The sequence below is a fragment of the Engystomops pustulosus genome, chromosome 3 (genome assembly GCF_040894005.1).
Source record: "Engystomops pustulosus chromosome 3, aEngPut4.maternal, whole genome shotgun sequence".
NCBI lineage: Eukaryota > Metazoa > Chordata > Amphibia > Anura > Leptodactylidae > Engystomops > Engystomops pustulosus.
This window is the reverse complement of record NC_092413.1, coordinates 39,863,582-39,885,069: the sequence shown is the minus strand read 5'-3', so window position 1 is coordinate 39,885,069 and position 21,488 is coordinate 39,863,582. Positions and strand designations below refer to the sequence as shown.

Sequence of the window (21,488 nt, the reverse complement as noted above, 5' to 3'; positions counted from 1 at the left end):
TTGAGACGAGTTTCCCAACCTCCTTGACAACCGCCCCCAAGTGGGTAATTTGGGCTACAATGAATAATGTAAGGCATATGGAGAAGATAAAGCTATAGTTGAGGTCAAACCAAGAGAGTAGATCAAAGATAAAACTCGATACCAGAGAAGTCAGGGGTGCTAAGTGAAGGCAGAAGCAAATTTAAATGCAATACAAAATCAGGAGGCAGTGGGTAGTCATAAAACAAGAAGAATGTGGGCAACTTCAATCCAGGTCAGGGAGAATAAAAAAACAGATAGGTAAAACAAATCACTGGCAGAGAAAACCAGCCGCAATGAAGCTTTATACTTTAACTAAATGAAGCAAATAAATGAGAGGTAGCAAAGCAAACCACTCAAGAATTCAACTCTTACTTATCTCTCAGCCCAGCACCACAAACATGAATTGTGATAGAAAAAAACCATATAAAGAGGGAAGGAGGAAGGATAGTAAGAGCAGAAGTAAGTGGACAAGTGCTTTGCTCTGATGAACATCTCAGGGCAGGTGAGGGCTAGTCTCCATCTTTAAGATGGTAAATGGAGTCCAGCTGTTAAAATATGTCTTAAGCCCTGTGTTTCTGTGAGTTTCTTTCTAGAGATTTACTTCAGACATTGGGTCCTTGAAAACCAAAGTTTATACTGCACATGTTCACAGCATACCGTCTATAGTAATTTTTATTTTTTTTTGTATTTTAGGTGTGTGCTTCAGAATGGTAAGTGTCAACATTTTTTATATAAGAAAGACATACATTGAGGGGAATTTAGTCTTAAAATACCCTCTAGCATTCTGTATTTACTAAGAGGCACCGGCCTCTTAAGAGAATCGGGCGCAGTCTCTGCCAGATCATACATGGTTTAGACCTAGTGGGGATTTCCACTATAGTATCTGCTGCATTTCCGGCAGATTATAGTTAGTGCTGTGAAGACTATAGTTAATGCTGCAGGCCAAACATTCACGCCCATTATCGCCCACCACCAACCCTGTTCTCTGCCCTATCACGCCCCAAATAGCATGCATGAACTAGATGGGGAGATTTATGTGCCTTTTCCACCAGCTTTCTGAGCATAATAAATCAACCCCAACTGTAGTCATTTATCTTAGCTGATCATATGTACCATCGTGTGGCCATAAAAGGCATATATTGTGCAATGTTCCTCAGTTAAATATTTTATTATGCATTTCTTATGTTTTCCATTTCACGTCACCTGGTGGTAAGCAGGCGTTCTCATGGGCTGGCACCTAAGAACATTACAGAAGTAGACTTCTCATTTATATAGTTTAGAAAAATATGTAGTTTTTTGACTGTTGGATTCTAGAGGAGTCATTTGTTAGGAGACAGATTACTGAGCAGAGCCAAGAAGGCTCCAAACATTGCTCAGACTGCAGACTGTTGCTGCTAGGCTGAAGAAGACGTTTCTAGCCTTACTATTTAAGGGGAAGTCTGCACTTACATCCAGCCTTGTACTACCAGCCTTTACCTGATCATAGTTGGATATGCTGTTACTACTGTACACTAAAGCTAGAACTGTAAGTTGGATTTTTCTATTTCCATACCTCCCAAAGAGGGACAAAAGTTGTGGCATGCGTAATGTGGGGCAAAAATGGTTTTGCGCCTTTTTCCAACCCTCACACAGTATATTTTTCACCTTAGAGCCCCCACCATCTCTCCCTCACATTGTGGCTTCCTCATTTCCAGGCCCCTTTATATTATCCCCCCATCACCTCCCACCTCATATTATGCCCCCAGCACCCTCCTCTCATATGATCACCCCAGCACTATCCACCCCATGTTTTTCCCTCAGTGCCCTCACCATCCCCCCCTCGCATTGTGGCTCCCTCATTTTCAGGCCCTCTTATATTATCCCTCCAGCAACCCCCTCTCATGTTATCCCACTAGCACCCAGGACCGGCGCTATGGGTAGGCAAAGGTAGCAATTGCCCAGGGAGAAAGGGCCCAGAGAATCTCTTCTTTCAAATGAATCTTGAATTGTGTTTCTAGGTGCCATAGATCCAGAGATATTCAGGTTTAAAGTGAGAATATCAGGTGCCATTTTTATATATAAAAATAACTCCCAGCGGCAGTTTAACAGTTATTATCTCCGTTTTCCTAAATTTTAGAAACACAAATTTAGATTCATATAAAAGAGACTCTCTTCTTTCATAGGAAAAAAAAGTAAGGTTCTATGTGTAACAGAGCCAGAGATACAGCCCCCTGAAATTAAACCACCCACCTATCCAGATTCTTAGCCATCAGGCTGTAGGGAGAATTTGCTGCACACAGGAGCTGCTGCACCTCACAGATAATGGAAATATTCACTTTATATGTTACTACATTTTGAGAAGGGATAATATCAACTAATATTCATGGTTTTAACCCTTCTCTATGCAGAACTATCCAAGAACACACTTTGGGCCACATGTATCAATCCTTTTTCTCTGTTGTTTTTGCGCCTTTTCATTCAGGCGCACCGTTTTTGTGCCATTTTTGCGACTAAACGCCAAACTACCTGCGCAGCAAAAATAACCAGCTTTCCCTCATTTATCCTAGCAATCCAGATGTTTTGCTGCGCCTAATGATATTCATCACTTGCGACTTTTCATTTAGGCGCAAAAACGGGCGCAAAAACACTCCAGCCCGAAGGTGCACAGTATCACCAGTGTATCTGAGGGGGATACTGTGCAGAATTACAGGGGTGCAGCAGGAGACCAGCACTGGGGGATCCCCTCCAGGAGAAGCCCCTGCTGAGGAGGTCATTGGGTGCTGGGTGTCACACACCTGGGTGCTGCTGTGAGTGTTATCTTCATTCTGGGCTGTGGGAGAAGCAGAGAGGAGCTTGTAGCAGGATTACATGTAAGTGCCTGAATCTAACATTGCGCCTAAACTGCGCCAAAATTGCACCTAAACTGTGTTAAAGTAAAGTGATTAATAAGAGGCAGGAAATTAATCACAGATGGTTGTAGCTTGTGATAATTCTGGAAAACAGTGCGCCAGGATTTAGGCGCAACTACTACACTTAGGCGCACAAAAGTGATAAATGTGGCCCTTTCTCTCTTATTCCCTTTTATTTTGTGATAGTTTTTTTTTGTTGGGAAAATTGACTGATACAATGGACATTCAATCCTCTTCGCCTAATGTGACTACACCGCGACCAGAAAATGTCCATAAAGTTATATGTAACACCAATAACACACACATGTCCTGGAATAAAGTTTTTATTTCCCATCATCCTCCATTATTTACACCTATGTTATGACGTTCTCACTCTCATTCTTATGAAGCGCGGAGGGTTCTGTTATTGTGAAGCTAATACAATGGCGCACATCTAAAAGTGACTTTTATTATCTCATTAGCTCGGTTTATGGATATATAGTTATTTATTTGGGTCACCATTGTCTAAGGAACAGACAATGATAGATCTGTGTGAATTTTCTGCAGTTCCCTTTGCTGCATATTTTGGTGAATATATTGGTGTGGGGTATGTATGCTCTCCTCACATCTTACTGTTTTAGGAAAGTAGATTTTCTTTATATAAGTATCTGGATTTGTACATATTTTAGAGGAAATTTTGAATGTTAATTGCCAAATGCATCGCCTGGTTGTCTGCTTTCAAAATGATATAGGTTTTATGGCGCCTTTACTTTTTATTCTGTTTTATTGATATATTTTGCAGGTTTTGACTGTCTAAAAATGTCTAGCTGAAAAGCAGATATCTGGTTATTACAGTTTTAGTAATATTATGTGAACTTATCAATAGGGCACATTTGTGAACTCTACACATGTCCATGTATTACATTTAGGAGATGTGACGGTAAACATTTTCTGTTTGGATCAAATTTTTTGCCATCAAAGTCAAATTTTAAGTATTTTTAATAAAATGTTTCAATTTGAATCAAAATTGCATGAAGGCACCTGTGTCTATAAAATCTTTGATGCAATTTTGAAAATGGGGCAAGTGTCTGCTTTCAGAAAATATCGGTCCCTCTCCCCAATGGGCCTCACAGTCTAATCAACCTACCAGTAATTTTTTGGAGTGTGGGAGGACCCGGAGGAAACCCACGCAGACACAGAGAGAACATACAAAATCTTTGCAGATGTTGACCAGTGCTGCAAGGCTGTAGTGCTAATCACGGAGCCACCATGCTGCCCATCAATCTCCCTATCATTTATCTATCTCCTATAAAATTCTCCCATATTACAGTTTGTTTTACCATACTAAATGGAGCCTCTTGCTGACTGTGACTGGTCATAAAATAGTTTTATTTTGGGGCCCCATTTTAGTTTTGCCCAGGGCCCCACTTTGTCTAGAACCGGCCCTGCTAGCACCCCACTCTCATGTTATTCCCCCAGCACCACTCCTCTCATGTTATTCCCCCAGCACCACTCCTCTCATGTTATTCCCCCAGCACCACTCCTCTCATGTTATTCCCCCAGCACCACTCCTCTCATGTTATTCCCCAGCACTCTTGCTCTGATATTATCCCCCAGCACCCCTCTTTTCATATTATTCCCTGTACCCCCTTTCATATTTTCCCCAAGCACCCCACCCTCTCATGTAATCCCTCCAGCAGCAGCCCTTCTTATTTGGCCTCTTCCCCTCACCACCTGCCGAGTGTGTCTCGAAGAGGAGGGGTGTGGTTTAAGCCACGCAGCAGAAGGAGCTGGAAGCAGGGCTCAGGGCACTATGGGAGGGGGAAGCTGTGTCCTGCACATCTCCTCTCTCTGCGTTCCACCTCCTGGTTCCAATGAGCGCTTCGTGTGGGGACCAGGAAGCGGGACGCATCAGAGATGTGCAGGACACGGCTGGGAAAGCCGAGACAATCTCACAATCGTCCGGGACGGCAGGACAGCTTTGAGAAATCGTGACTGTCCTTCCGAATCCGGAACAGTTGGGAGCTATGCATTTCCCTCTGTGTCCTTGGCTATCCACATTACCATCATGGGTCTCCCCTTTAACATCCACCTGGGGCCATCACCAATTGGGAATGGCCAAGGGGGAACTGAATACCATGCAGCATCCCTTTTTCTTGATTTTTCCCTGCCAGCCCTGATGAGTGTGGAGAGTTCCCTATGCTAGGATGAGCTGCTGTGATGATCAGCTAGGCCCTCACCATGCCAAATATTTATAAACTATAATCAAAAAAGTAAACGATTTTGTATGATTTTTACATTTATTTCTTTGAAATTCGATGCAGTACACGGAAGATGAAGCAAGAAAACTAGGTGTGGTAGGATGGGTAAAAAATACAAGACAAGGCACTGTACAAGGTCAAGTCCAAGGCCCAGAAGAAAAGGTGGATTCCATGTAAGTGTATCTAGCCCAACATATAATAGAAAATGTTAGCATTTATGTGATTTACAGGTCTCTTGTCAATAGGATTTATATTTCCAGGGCTGACAGATAACCATTTTGTGTCCTCTCTGACCTCTAATAATACATGATGGGCTACATATGTGAAATCATAGGCAGCAAAAGAGGAGAGCAGCTGACCTAAGCAATTGGAAAACAATTAAGTAATAAAATTTTCACCAGAGACAAATGCTCAGGACTGTAGTTAATGGGAATGTGCTGAGAATTTTTTTTATTAAAACTGGATAACAAAACATCCCTTTTTCTTACCTGTCCAAGAATAGGGGATTGGGGGCTGCCATCTTGTCTTGGCTCATCGCAATAGACAGTAATACTCAAACAGGAAAATTTTGTAGGCATGATCTGTACAGATAGGTGTCGTGGATGTTCTATGATTTCATCTATTGTCAGTAGTGATGTAATGATGGTTCAGTGTTATCTATATAGAGGTCATTGTACAGGGAGGAGGAGGAGATGAGCTGTGACATCATCTATTGTCAGTAGTGATGTAATGAGGGGTCAGTGTTATCTATATAGAGGTCATTGTGCAGGGAGGGGGAGGAGATAATCTGTGACATCATCTATTGTCAGTAGTGATGTAATGATGGGTCAGTGTTATCTATATATAGAGGTCATTGTACAGGGAGGGGGAGGAGATAAGCTGTGACATCATCTATTGTCAGTAGTGATGTAAAGATGGGTCAGTGTTATCTATATAGAGGTCATTGTACATGGAGGGGGAGGAGAAAAGCTGTGACATCATCTATTGTCAGTAGTGATGTAATGATGGGTCAGTGTTATCTATACAGAGGTCATTGTACAGGGAAGGGAGGAGATAAGATGTGACATCATCTATTATCGTTGGCCAGAGTTGTGATGCTTCAGCCAGTTATTGGCCCAGTGGCTAGCTTGGAGAGTTTCCTGTGTTTTGAGAAGGTGAAAGCAAAAAAGGGCCTGGTTATGGGAGTAAAACTTCAGTATTACCTGCAGAATTATGTGTTCTTATAATATGCAATGTTCATACCCTCCCCTCTGTGTGTAGGGTGGTCCTTAGTAAATGCGGAGCAACTCTGCAGGTGCAGTAAGACCTCTGGCTAATACATCTGTTAATTCCACGGCATCTGTTTCCATGACAGATTCCCTTTAAGGCAGCCTTATGAAATGTACCCTGTGTACAGCAGTCACTGTTACTTAATAATTGCTAATGGTAAAGCAGTTTCGTATGTTCCTGACATGTTTGGTCTAAAAGTTCAACTTTATTTAAAACTAATTGTGAGAAAGAATGACATAATACAAATAATATTAGTCTTACAGATGACTTTTTAATGTAGTTTTTCATTTGAGCAGCTGGCGGTAGACCGTTCCTAATTACAACTGAGATTTTAGACCAGAGGGAACGTTTTTGTCCGACCTTCCTAGAATAAAAACATTCCAGACCAGTGAAAACATTTAAATGAAACTGATCAGCGGAACATAAAAAGTTTGCTCTAGGAGGTCTGATTTCATAAGATTTAATTACGATTTTGTGCACAACTCACCTTTGTCCAGGAAATTAGACATATTCAACACATTTATGAATAATTTATATATATATATATTATATACATTTATATGAATATAGCATATGGTATATACAGAAGGTGAATGAGTATTTTCTATGTCACCAGTTTTGTAAGTAATAAGTAAGTACACACAGCGGAGGCCAATGGAGGCAGTGGTGGACGGATGCAACGTATTGCATCCCTACTCCGCCCTCCAGTGAGCATACATTCAGGCAGTTCAGCATACAATCATTGGCTGCTGTCAATGTTTACTCCTCCTCACATTTAAGGGGGAAGGAGGAGGAACAGGACAACATATCCCACTAAATGTGCAAACAGTAGGATATGTCTTTGCCCTCCATTGTAAGGACACGTAAGGACATTGTAAGGACACGTTGGGAATCAGCCCCAGGCTCCCTTACAATGGTAGGAAGAAATGCCATGTGACTATATAGCCATCCTGAAACTTTCAGTAGTTTCAAAATTCTTCTGTAATCATCAGTATATTTTATATCATTAATGTTGCAGGATTGTGGCAGGATTGCGTTCTTATTACTGATATATTTTAGCTTGTGTCATGACTTTCCATGGGTTTTTGAACCTCTTTTCATAACTTTTTTTGTGTTGGTTCTCATTGTTACATTATTCACTTTTGGACATTTATCGTTTCATTTTTGGGACAGTATGGGTTTAATGGGTTGTTAATAATTTAATGTCAAAAGCACATTCAGAAATATGTTCCCTTAGAAAATTAATGAAGTGTTCAATACTTATTTCACCGGTGTGTATAAAGAAGAACTTATATTTATGTGTGGTATATCTATATATATACCCGTATATACTCGAGTATAAGATGACCCAAATATAAGCCGAGGCCCCTAATTTTACCACAGAAACATGGGAAAACCTATTGACTCGAGTATAAGCCGAGGGTGGCAAAGGCATTGGTCACAGCCTCCCGATTATATGGCCTGCGGGATCCTGCCCCATAGTATATAGCCAGCCCCCTGCCCCAGTATATAGCCAGCTGCGGGGGAAGCCGGAAAGGTGAGTTTTGATATATTTTTTACTCGCGTATAAGCCGAGTTTGGGGTTTCAGCACATTTTTTTGTGCTGAAAAACTAGGCTTATACTCGAGTATATATGTGCAACGAAGAGTAAAATAACATGCTGCAGAGTTTTTGAAAAATTTTGGTGCAGATTTCAAAGTAACATGTTATATAATACAAGTAAAGTAAGTTTTTGTGTACTGTACAATAATGCAAATAAATTTCAGCACTCATAGCATGTAAATTCTTACAAGTATTTGTTACAAATTTTTACAGCAGATTCTCCCATGCAATACAATCTGTACCAAGTTGCATTAAACTTTATGCTTCTATGGTTCACACTCTATTCACATCATTGCTTTGTGTGAACATAACCAAAGTTAGAGTGGATTTTTTGATGTCTACGTAGATCTGCACAGGGATAAGAAAATTATAATGGAGCGGCCCAATCTCTTGCTGGGCGGGAAGCAGCAGCAAGTAATGAGAGACGTAGCACAGATGTCTCTTCTCCTTATGTAACACACACCCTTATAGTGACACAGCCATGGCTGCCCGCACTGCACATTCACTATGCACTCGCTGCTCTCAGCTTGTCTCCCTTACTCTATAATTGGTTACACATTTGTAATTTGACAACCGTACAAGTTTGCAGACTTAGGAAACACGTCATTGATAACCAGTGTGGGATAATTGCCCACGTATTACTGTTGTGTGATAGATGTGCAATGGTTATGCTCCATGCGCTCTTACGTAGCTGCCCATCTGCTTTTCATTTGTAGTGTATCTACAGCTGCAGCAGAGACTGTCTTCTGGAACAATTCATTGCAATAGATGAGTTATCAATGCAAAAGAAAATCAGATGACAAAATTAGCTCTACTATATGTTGAACCACATCATTTGCGTATAATTATAACACGGACCAAGCAGGGATGAGGTATGTGCTGCCTGAGGCGAGCTATAGAAAAGCGCCCCCTTTGCACCACTAAGTAGTTATATAGGTTATTTTTTAGTAAGTGGGTTCTCCATGTAGTGTCTCACACCCATGCTGACCTTTAGTGTGAAGAGCCATTATTTTTGGGCATCAAGTCCTGCTTTATAGCAGGTGACTGCACTCCTGGTGCTGCCCCTTATTTTGTTGCAGGTGGTGATGCCTGAGGCAAGAGGTTCAACTCGCCTCATTGATGTTGCACTCCTGTGACCAAGCTGCCCATGACAATGTTATCAATGTTCTCCTAAAGACCACCCCTGTTGTGTGAAGAACCCAATTTTAGACTTCCTTCTATTAACAGAAAGGAGGACCATTTTGGCCAACCTTGGATACAATGGGGAAAATTTGTTTCAGACTGGAATTTTGAACAGCAGTCTTAAAAGCCAATCCCCTCTCTACCCCACCGGCACTCTGCAGACAGATCTACTAAGAGGCTCCGGCCTCCTAGTAGATCCGGAAGTGATGTCTGCCATGTCAGATGCATTTAGACCAGGTCTGGCCCGACAGAGATTCAAGCTATCGTTTTCCACAAAACTGGTAGATATGGGGCTTTTTACATGCCTTGGAGGCGTCATTAACTTCCCCTAATATATTGCACAGTCCTTTTTTCCATTGAATGGTGATGGAAAGGGCAAAACAAAGTCAATGGTATCTTCACCCGTTGATGATATGTCTATAAGACACATATGTTTCATAGAGAGAGTCTTTTCTTGGATAATTTTCTGTTAGCAAAATGGGAGTTTCAATAGGACTGACATTAAGGGGGTTATTTATCTTTGGGTTTTCCTGGGATTTTTATGGGTAGAAAAGTCTCAAAATAGTCACATTGAGGTTTTTTTTGAGACTTTTCACTGCTAAAAAGTCTCACAGGACTATATACACCTCTTCATTAATCTGGCCTAAATATAGAACTACTGCTAGTGCAACACCGTGCAAAGCCAGATTCATGACTTGAGACTTTTGCAAAACTTCTCATAAAAAGTCTCAAAGTCACTCCAGTCCCCTGCTTGTCTATGCGCTGAGACTTTTTCTGCATTTTGAGACTTTTTGAAAAAAAAATCCCATTTATTAAAGGGCCAAAGTCACTTTAATGAATCTGATGGGTGCGGAGCTCAAAAATTAGACACAGAAGTGTCCCAAGGAGCATGCCTAATGATAAATAACCCCCAAAATGTCTATGTAATAGATGGTCTGCCATTTAGTGGTAAGTTCCCTGAGTAATGATGAATGATTGGTGGTGGTGATGCTTCTTTGAGCAGTACCGCAAGCAAATTGTGAAATACAAAACTAGTCGAGGGGGACATAACTTGCATGGGGAGACCACCTTAGCAGATAAGTTGAGACCAAGGATTCTTGTAATGGAATTTGCTCTACTAGCTAAAACAGTTCCCTGATCTGCACTGATGATGAGAAAAAATCTGAACAGATCCTTTGCTCAATCCCTAGTAAGATTGTCTGCCATTTAGTGGCATGGCTAGTGCAGAAGAATCTTCTTCTAATGACAAATACATGGTGGGAGTGGGTTGTTTGAGTAATAGTGCAAGCAAATTTTTGAAATACAAAAGTAGTTGGAATCAATATAACTTGCATGGGAACACCCCCTTAGTAGTTATGTTGAGACCAATGATTCCTGCAATGTAATACACTCAATTGGCCAAAACAGTTCCCTGCTCTGCACTGATATAGAGCAAAATCTCTGAAACAAGAGATCTTGTGCACAATCCCTAATATTGTCACAAGGCTTTTTGAAGTTTGGACATTGACTTAAAGGTAACTGCCTTCTTAAATGTTGAACCGGATGTAAAGTTTATATTTTTTCCTCCAGTAATACTTATTTACAGATTCTTTTTCTAGATACACAAGTACATTATTAAAAGTATAGTAGCATTACTGTCATGGGTGCTCCCGTTACCCGAGACATGTCTAGGGTCACGGGCTCACCGTGGTCCTCCTTGTGCCCCAGCACCCTGCGGCATCCGCTTACCTGTCCCTGCTCCTGTCTCTACTGCCTCGGCTGGTGTGCGCCGGCTTCAGAAAATGTAAAGGGACAGCGCACCATAAATTGGCGCTGGCCATTTCCAGAATACCATTTAAGCCTGCCTCTCCCTGCTCACCTTGCCGGAGCTTTGTGCTATATGCTTCTGAGAAAGCTTGTATTGTTGCCCTGTGCCTGTTAATTGAATTTGTGCCCTATTGTGACCCTGGACCTGTTCCTGTTTCCGCTCCTCCGCTGCCAGCCCTGACCTTCTTCTCTGCCTCTGACACAGAACCCGTGCCGCCTGCCCTGACCTCCTGCCTGTCTCCGACCATGAACCTGCCTTCCGTTTTTGTACCTCACCTTGGCTGCAACCTCGGACAAGTCGCACCTGTGGTACCAGGCCTCTACAGGTCCACCCCGCTTTGCAGAAGGCTCTTGCGAAAACCGGGTTCCACTTAGATTCCAGTCCCAGGTGTCGGCTTACGTCACCGTCTGCGGTGGTCCAGTGGGTCCACTAGCCCTAGGGCCTGACAATTACATGGTACTAAAAAGCTGAATTTTGTTAAAATACAGCCCAAGATAATAATAAAGTAGAAATGAATGGTAAAAACTTAAGAAGCTGCATCCTGAAACCCCTGTATTGTCTGTCTTGCCTCACCCACATTGTTATTTCGTTCTCCATGTTTTGGTAGTAATGTAATGGTGAACCTCGTTTTAATGTACCAAGATGAAAGTATTTTTTCTTTTGGGCATTTTTGTAAGAGAAATCTCAGATCATGCGCTAAGTACAATATCTGACACATTCGCCTCCTGTTCTTTTAAATACTATATTTTGCCAGGGTACACAGCTGTAGATCTCATCGGCGGCACAGATGTTTTCACAGCTGTACAGTTATCTCCATTTAGTAATATGATAAGTTTGGTGATAGTCCAGTCTGGATAACAGAGCACGCCTAAGGGTGAGGCTCGCACTGCATATTGGGAGGACATTTGTAGAAAACAGCTGTACGCTGATACATCTGCACTAATATGTAGTGTGTCCCCCTTCTCCAATAAGTCTGGGATCTCAATGTGAAAAGCAAATGACCCCTGTTACCATTCAAGGACCTACGCACAGGGATTGAACGTCTTATGAACTTAGTATGAAAACAACATTTATTGTAATTCTTTGCTTTGCTTCTGTGTTAATGTTTCATTTTGATCGCTCTGGACTATGAATCACTTCTTGATATCTTCTCCAGTTACCATTTGCTGCCTGTAGACATTTTCAGTGCATTTATTCCTTCTAGGATCCAAATATTGGAAAAACTATAGGGGCCCATTTTAAGATAAACCACACTCCATTTTGTAAAAGCCATAAAAGCTGCTAATAAGTGCCTTAAATGTGTTAAAAAGTGGGGCAAAACATGGCAGCAGTTCTTTGGGTTTAAGAATTTGGTAAGTAAAATTTGTGTCCTTTCAGTATATCCAGTGTGTACGGGTGCTCCTGGGGCATTGTTACAATTACTGTGGCAGTTCTGGAAAAAAGCGGTAAAGGATTATAAGTATGGTGAGAGACCCCTAGCAGATCTCTATCAATAAGTAATATACCCCCAATTATTTCACCTGAAATCACTATCATTAGGCCCCTTTCACACAGAGGGTATATGGCGGCCATATGCTAGCTGTACAAACTGTCACCATAGAAAGGCATAGTGACACATGTGTTTCACAGTACCATGCCATCACTGGAAAAAGATACAGGGTGGCCCGGTGCATGGCTTCCTATGGAATGGGAAGGGGTGAGGAGCGTTCCCCCCTCCACCTCATAAGCTGAACCTATGCTACGCTATGGTCCCGGCTTGGATGTAGCATACATGTGTGTGAAATGGGTCTTATACTGTAAAAGCAGTATTGTACTGTATGGAACTTACTGCCCCAGGAATTGCAACACTGGAAAAGTTGAAGAGGGATCTAGATGTCTTTCATGAAAGCAAAAATATCTCATGTTATGGGAACTTGATTCTCGGGAGAGGACATTGATCTAAGGATAATAACTGCCATATTTGGAACTAGAAAGAAATTTTTTCCTCCACAATGGGCCAATTGGCATCAGCAACCCCATTGGATCAACACTGTAGGATTATAAGTTGGACTTGGTGGCTCTGTGTCTTTATATAACCTTATCTAGAATCATGTTAATAACTATGATAACTATCCTGTATACATATAATTAAAGCAACCTCCTTTGATCTGAGTATATAAGAGCAGAGGGAAATGATTTTATGGCCTAGTGCACTGGCATGGCTCCCGGTGGGTGTGTATGGCCTCTGTTTTATAAAGGTCTTAAAAAGTACATTTATGGCAAAGACCTGTATCTGGTTGTGATATAAAGTTGCAATGGAAAGTGAGATTAACATTAGCAGAAGTGAAAAGCCAATGTGAGTAACAAGTGTACGTGTGTACAGGCTGAAGTGTGGATGAGATCATTGACAGTGTGTAAAAAGAGAACAGTAGAGCCTTTCTGGAATTTTTGGGATTAATTCATGCCATTGCAATTACACACAATGATGCACAAAATGGAAAATGGGAGGGCATGGAATGGAACAGAGTTACAAGATTGTACAAAATGTCAAAGTGTCATTTGGTACAACTACAAACAAAATTGAAGAAAAAATCTCAGACAATGTCTTTATACTTAAATGGATATTTATTGATGACTAAACACAGATAAACCTTTACATAGAGTCCTAAAAACATCTACCATTTAATATAATTATCTCTTGACAATCACAAATGATCACAATAGGTATATTGCTACATATTATGAAATATAAAATGTAGATACAAATGATAAAATACAAAACAGCTGTAAAAACTGGCCAATAAATTGCTGGTATGGCCAAATAGATACTTGACCATCTATCGTGGTATTCATAAACTTCTATACCTCAATATAGTGAGAACAAGTGATTAGTATCCACAGATATATAAAGAACAAAAAAAAAATTATTCTGTGTATTAGTTTTTCAGAAAAAAAAGCTTTAAGTGTTTCGGATCTTCTAACTCCTTCATCAGTAGCATTATGAACACCCTCTTGTTGGCTGGCTTTTAAAGGAATTGTCGGAAAATCCCAAATCCTGACCTGGATTATGCCTCATCTTAAACATGGTCTGAATAGGGGGACATTGACTAGCATTTTGTTTAGGCAGAAGGCATTGCGGTTGTTTACTATTCACTGGTGACATTTTTCAATTCAGAGTTTTTAGGCATTTTATCATCATTTTTTCATTCTTTTGAGTCAAGCACTGGGAGCACTGCGATATAATTTTATCCAGTGAACCATAAGTGACAGGGGCGTAACTTTAGGGGGTGCAGAGGGTGCGATAGCACCTGGGCCCAAGAAGCTTAGTGGGCCCTTATGGTGTGACTTTTCCATATGAGAAGACTAGTACTATAAATCACACATTATAGTCAGGGGCCTGGCACAGACTTTGCACTGGGGCCCATCAGCATCTAGTTACGCCACTGATTAGTGACTTATAGTTTTGAGCGTGGTCTACTGAATGCAATATCCCTGACCAGAGTTACAAGATTGCTTGTGTACAAAATAATTTCCTTTGTCGGATATATCAATAATATGGTATCTTGTCATCCAAATAGCAATTTTATCCACTTAATATTTTGTTTCAAAAAGGTTCAAGCAAGTCTGGCATAGATATTAATCCAAGCCCACTTTTGCTACGCCAGAATTACTGCCAATGATTAAGATTGGTTCCTGATGTCACAACATTGGCCACAGTGCTCTTGAAGTTTAATTGTTCTTAATTTGTGTGCTTTTGGTATTTAAAATTATGGTGTCCAGGAGAAATATATAGCGAAGATCCACGAGGAGACGTCCCATTCTGGAAGGCGCTGTCACACTCAGAAAATAGACTGGGATGGTATGTCCGTAAAAGCAATTTTAATAAAAATTAAAGGGTAAAACACTACGCGTTTCGGCTCCGGTCTGGAGCCTTCGTCAGGTGGGTAATTACAACCAACAACAAGATGTAATTATCCACCTCACGAAGGCTCCAGCCCGGAGCCGAAACGCGTAGTGTTTTACCCTTTACTTTTTATTAAAATTGCTTTTACGGACATAACATCCCAGTCTATTCTCTGAGTGTGACAGCGCCTTCCAGAACGGGACGTCTCCTCATGGATCTTCGCTACACAGCCAAGTCCGTCAACACTGGTTTGCCCGGACCTGAGTCCCATCGGCAGCAGTCCCTCAATCTATTTTATGACATGCTCCATTTTTCATTAAACCAGGTGAGAGATATTCTATTTTATATTTCGCTTATCAAACGAAATACACTTGAATCCTCTGCGCTTTTTGTCTCCCCCTCCCATTGGCCACGTTGATGCATACCTGAGGATCCCCACATTAACGCATTCAACGCCAGCCCTCCAGGAGAAATATATAGAAATACACATAGAAAAACAAACAAAATCCAAAGAAACCCCCTATTTCATTGGTGTAGAAAAGCAATGTAATAAAGCTACATTGCTATCTACTACTTGATTAGTGACAAGTGACCAATCAAATGAATAGAAGCTCCTTCCATTGTATAAGTTCCAGTACCAGGAGGGTTCTGGAACAACTCATATATGGGTCAAGGTATAAGACCCCCACCAATTACTTTTTAAAAATAGATAAATGGCCACTAACTTCTTTATTGTCACAGGACCAGTAGTAACTGTGAAGCCTAAGCTTTATTCTGCATTCATTCTACTAGATAAGGAACAGACATGTGTTCAACGTGTTTCTTCTTCCCTACTATTCTTGTGAATAATATACTGAATTGGTACTAAAAACGTCACCTTGGTTGCCAAAGCAACAAATTGTCCAGGCACAAAGCGTTCCTATTTTACTCATGTCTGTAAGACAATCGTGAATAATCTACAGTGATTCTTACAGTAAGGATTGAACAATTAGTGTATAATGTATACACTACTTTAGACTAAATGCTTAGACATTTGCCTACAAGTGTATACAAAGGAAAATCAATTGTCACCTTGTCTGTATTATAAAATTAAATACAAGGCATACTCTGCTAATCAGGTAGTTGTCAGTAGCAAAAACTCACAGTAACAACAGTAACAGGAATGGATTCTGCTACCCTCTTGGGTTCACAAGGTTATCCTCTCCAGGTTCTATAGGCTTTCCTTAGGCAGAAATGATGTTAAAGGGCCTAATAACTTACTACCTTTTTTGGGTTGGTGTATCATCTCAAACGCCTTTCACCTTCTTTTAACTTTTTACTACAGTACTGCTTCCTTAATAGACAGATCTCACCTACGAATGCTGCATGCAGTGCTCCCATGTGACAATGGCTCAGGCCAGAACCGAAGACTATGGGGCACATTTACTTACCCGGTCCCTGCGAGATCCCCGAGGTACGATGTTCGAAGAGGATGAAGTCTGCCGCGATTCAACAAGATTGTGCGCCCGAGATCCTGCATGTTACGCTTCCCCGCTCAGGTCGGCCTGTTGTATGTGAGTGCATGTCTTGTGATACAATTTGAATTTTGTTGTCCGGTGGCCACGCCCCCGATTTGTATCGCACGAAAGTTGGCACGATTGCGGCAAAATCTGATCGCGTGCGCCAAAAACCTCTGTTAAATGCAAGCAAAATGAAAATAGTCGGACCCTTAGTTAATGTGCTCCTATGTGTTTCAAGGTACAGTATACAATATTACTCCCAATGCATACAAATGTATATGGCAGCCTTATGTTAGCCATATGAACGGCAGCTAGCATAAAGCCCCCATAGAGGTGCATTGGGCACGGCACAGAAGATGTCACCCTACCGTCCCATCACCGGAAAAACTATACAGCATGCTCTATCTTTTACTATAAGTACGGCGTAGCAACCTGGCCTCCCTTTTTCCGGCCGCCGGTATTGTACACCCAGGTTCTGCAGCATACGTTCGTCTGCATGAGGCCTTACATTACCTTAGTTAGCAAAATATTAGTCTGGGAAATAGGGCTGGAGGTTATACACCAACATCTGGATCTGCCGGTAGCAGATTACAATGTGGGTGGTTTGGATGGCAACCCAGGGCACCAATCTTCTAGGCAATCAATGGTCACTAACCAAGTTTGATACTGCCATGTAGAGATTAAAAATAGAGGGAGCAAATGTCAAACCATTAAAAAAAACTGACTTGTTTGTGGTCCACAAGGAGTAAGCATAATATCAATGTTAATGGAAATATCTGAAATATCAGAAAGTTCATAACAAAAACATCTTCTTGTGTCTAAATATGTTAATATTAAAGCAAATGTTGGCCTCCTTGTAGGAAGGATGTCCAGTCTGCCAAATAACAAGGGAGGCTCCAATATGGATTTGATTGGATCCAACAGGAAGTCTTACTAATAAAGGCAAAGTCAGTATTATTAATGAGAGGAGTGGGACCGGTCACTTTTATTAAAAAAATGCTTGGACAACCAGATTACATTTTACGTCTACATCTGTGCAGTGCCAGTGATCTACAATGATGCTTAGAAGTAATATGAAGTTATACAGTATAAGAAGTATTATGTTCATAAATAGGTGCTGACAACTGGGCTGGCATCACACGGCAAACCGTGGCAGATGCCAGGGCCTATGAATCTGTTGCTCAAGGACCCACATTATTGACAAAGCCTTTTGAATGAATTATTCCAGAAATACTTACCCGTCACATTGTGTCCGCCGATCTGGAATGTCCGGCGAGGATTCTGAGCTGCCGTGATTCACTTACAGCGTGCGCCCGATTTCTTGAATGTGTCGCTTCCCCGCTCAGGTCCGCCGGAGTTCACCATTTTCTTCCTGGTGTATGTGAGTGCTGATCTTGCGACACAATTTGAATTTTAAATTCTGCTGTTTGTCCGAATCAGTAGGGTTGTCCGAAGGCCACGCCCTCGATTTGTGACGCATGCAAATTGGCGCCGATGCGCCACAATCCGATCGTGTGCACCAAAACCCCTGTGCAATTCAGGGCAAATTGGAATTATTCGGGAAACTTGACGGAAATGCGTCCGACGGACTCTTAGTAAATGTGCCCCTTTAGGTCTAATAGTCAAAAGTGCAAAGTGCAGTTTTGTACTAGTACGGCTGAATTCACTAGAAGAAATTATAGTAGTTCATTTCGAACATTTCTCAGAATTTTCATGTACTGTAGTAGCGATAAGGTTGTGATAAGATTGTGTGGGTGTATGGGTTTGAGGATGTGGGAGGAGGGCTTGGTGTCAATCATCTGGTTCTGAGGAAAAATAACTGGTTTCCATGATACTAATAAAAAATACAGCTTTGCAGACTGCAGCGGTCACTTTTTGTAAGGAACTTAGACAACAGGTCGAGCATGTGTCCTGAATCTCTTTTCAATACTATGGGAGTTTTGGAAATCGCCAAGCGCAGCACTTGGCTACCTAATGCACACCCATAGACAGTGAAAGGGATTGCAAGAGATGGCAAAGGCTGTGTTTTTCAATTTGTGACACTTGCACTGAATTGAATGGAGTGTCAGGGTGCAGGTGAGCATTATAGCTTCTTCACCACTGCTCACCAGGACCAGATTAAGGTAGGCGGTAGTACCCGCTGGTACACATCACTATTCTAAATTATCATAAATATTCTAAACTTTATCCTTCTTACATGTTCGCCTAGCTGGCACAGAGGCAGTGGTACTGACTACTAGTCCTAGTCCCATGCGCCACTGCTTCCCAGAGAGTTCTCTCTCCTCCTCTTACAGATCGGGCCGAGTAATCTGTGAAGAAGTAAACCTAACACTGATTGGCTAAGACTTGGCTCACAACCAGTCCAGCCAACCAGTGTTAGCTACTAAGGGGGCGGATCAGGTGGCACTCTCAATGCAGTACAGCTCATGAAAAGCATGCTGCATGCGGAATGTGATTGAGAACCACTAGATAGGCACATTCTCATGGACAGAGCCAGTGAGTCAAAGATTGGTGGCAGGCCGTCGCCACATCACTTGCAGAGACAGTCAGCTCACAGCTGTGTTGGACTGTTGGGCATTGCTGGTGGGAGCTCCCTTTTGAGTAAAGTTGTAGGGGCCCAGAGGCGCGTGCCCCTGGAGCCCTCCCTGTAATCCGACCCTGCTGCTTAACAAGCAAAATGCTGTACATTGTATAAAGGCTGTGTCTCACCCCATTCACTTGCATGGAACTGAGATGAAACCAGGCAATGTATTAGGTGATGAACATAACAGGGTGAAGCAGAAGTAGCACTCACTGGAGCACCACTACGTCTTTGAACAGCCTTGTAAAGCTCCATACACAGGACAATATAGGGAAGTTGGGGTGGGGAAATTTTTAGCTTTCAAAGGTGTATGGGAAACCTAGAAAATGAACCACTAGTTATCAAGTAGCTAAATAACTTCTGGTGGCATCATCCAGAAAATGAGCTTTGAAGTGAGATGTAAATTAGTTGTATAAAGTCATGTATATGGACAGGTCAATCTCCCTCCTTGTCAAAATGTCCCCTTTGGGGTAATTGACACCCCTTTTCTACAAATACATTAGTGACCACGGTGTCTGGCACATGAAATCAATCACAGCAGATGGGGTGTTCTGAGGGGGAGAGCTTGACTTCAGCCCTAAACTCTCCACCTCCATGAATCCATGAGTAGATCCATGTTGAAAACCGATTTATAGTAAAATTTTCCTGTGAGTACAGATGTCCATGTTTATTATTGGGCTGGGAAGAAACATTTGTTGAGAGCTCATGTAGAGACAAACTGGGTAAGATTTTAATTTAGTCACAAGTTGAAATGGCAAATAGCTTTCTGACTGCTCTATGTAGTATCTGCTAGTTACACAATACATCGGAGCACTTTCCTGGTATTTCTGTTCCTCATTGATGCATACATTGCAAATAATGGCAGGTTTTAATGGAAGCAAATAGATTGATTATCACTGAGACAGCACATTTCCACTCAGTCATGAAAGTACAATGTTCCTGCAGATCAAGGCTTTGTAGAGCTGGGCGGTATAAATATTGTATAACCCAATTACCCTGGAAAGCTGGTGCAGAGCAGTGTACAAGAGCTAGGGAACAGTGAAAATCCACTTGTCCTAATAAATGTGTCCCTGGGCGTTCCTAATGACCGAGTCATCTACTTCCTGGTCTGGACACCATTAAGAAGCATGCATGGCGGTGAGGTGGCTTGATGTTATGTCGTGTAAGATGCCATTGATTGTAGTAGTCCTTTTTTGTTTTGTTTTTTTGTTTTTGCATTTCAGTTCTTTTACTCCCTTCCATTAACCCCGTAAAGAAAATCTAACTTCCAAATCACTGATGGTAGACCCACTCACATGTGTGTCCAATGAAGTGTAGTCAGGTGATGTGTTTTTTATATCCAGCAATGCCCTTAGTGAAGATACTACAGAACATGTGCAGGATTTACAGAGAGCTGGGTGCCGTTATGGGCTCTCTACCTGCTGTAGGGGCAGGAGGAGGGGGATGGCAAAGGACTAGAAGAGTGATTAAATCAAAAGACGGCAGAGCACAGAGGGGCTCCGCTGATGCCCTCAAAGCCCCTCAGACTCATTTACATATTTTATAAAACTCATATCTCTTCAAAGTGTATGCATTGCTGTATAAAAAACACACTGCATAGGACACCACTTCATCGGACGCACATGTAAATGATGGCCGGTCTTCAATCAGTCATTCTGATGGTAGATTTTGTTTATTGATGGGGCCTTTAAAGAACAGACATTTTTAGCATACCATACCATAGTGGTTTAAGGGCCATAACTCTTTTTATTTACTTGCTGCTTGTAAAATTAAATGACACAGTGGGGCACATTTACTTACCCGGTCCAGTCGCGATCCAGCGGCGGGTTATCCGACGCTGATTCGGGTTCTGCCGGAATTCACTAAGGTCCTTGCGCCGATATTCACCAGGTGTCGCTGCTGCGCCGAGGTCCGCCAAAGTTCACCTGTTTTTTTCTGGTGTATGTGAGTGCTTGATCTTGCGACACAAATGGCTTTTTAAATTCTGCGGTTTTTCTGAATCCTTCGGGTTGTCCGGTGGCCACGCCCCCCCCCGATTTCTGTCGCTCGAAAGTCGGCGCGATTGCGCCAAAAATCGATCGCATGCGCCACAATCCCGTGAAATACAGCGCAAAGCGGAAATATTCGGGAAAAACCCGACGGATTCGCGGCTGCGGACCCTTGGTAAATGTGCCCCAGTATGTGTTAAAATTACAAAAATTGGGGAAAAGCGGTTTTTTTTTGTAATGTATAGCACCTTAAATTTATAACTCAAAATGACCATTACAAATGAATTATCTTGTATGTGACGATCAGTAATATGCATAGTCTTGGGCAAAAGGGACAAAATGGCAATGGTTTTCCTAGTGTAGTGGGTTAGTGGGTATTTTTTACAACTTTATTGGGAAATATTACCGTATATATACTGTATTGTTTATCTATTGTGTTATTTATTCATACCGTATATGTATTGTGTGTGTTTAATATGTCCCCCATGAGGGCATAAAACACACCCAGGGGACAGCCTTTTTTTTTTT

General features: G+C 41.7%; 1 protein-coding gene across 3 annotated transcripts in view; it reads left to right on the top strand.

The window, feature by feature from the left end:
- ACYP2 (acylphosphatase 2) overlaps positions 1-21,488 on the top strand; it is a 71,508-nt gene that overhangs the window by 1,180 nt on the left and 48,840 nt on the right. For 2 of the 3 annotated variants that reach the window (XM_072140553.1, XM_072140552.1), the window contains exons 2-3: positions 715-731; positions 5,213-5,322. In XM_072140553.1, coding sequence (XP_071996654.1) covers positions 715-731; positions 5,213-5,322 — 127 coding nt within the window. Of the gene's footprint in view, positions 1-714; positions 732-5,212; positions 5,323-11,213; positions 11,512-21,488 lie in introns of those variants that run through there. The other variant, XM_072140551.1, reaches the window with a different exon arrangement.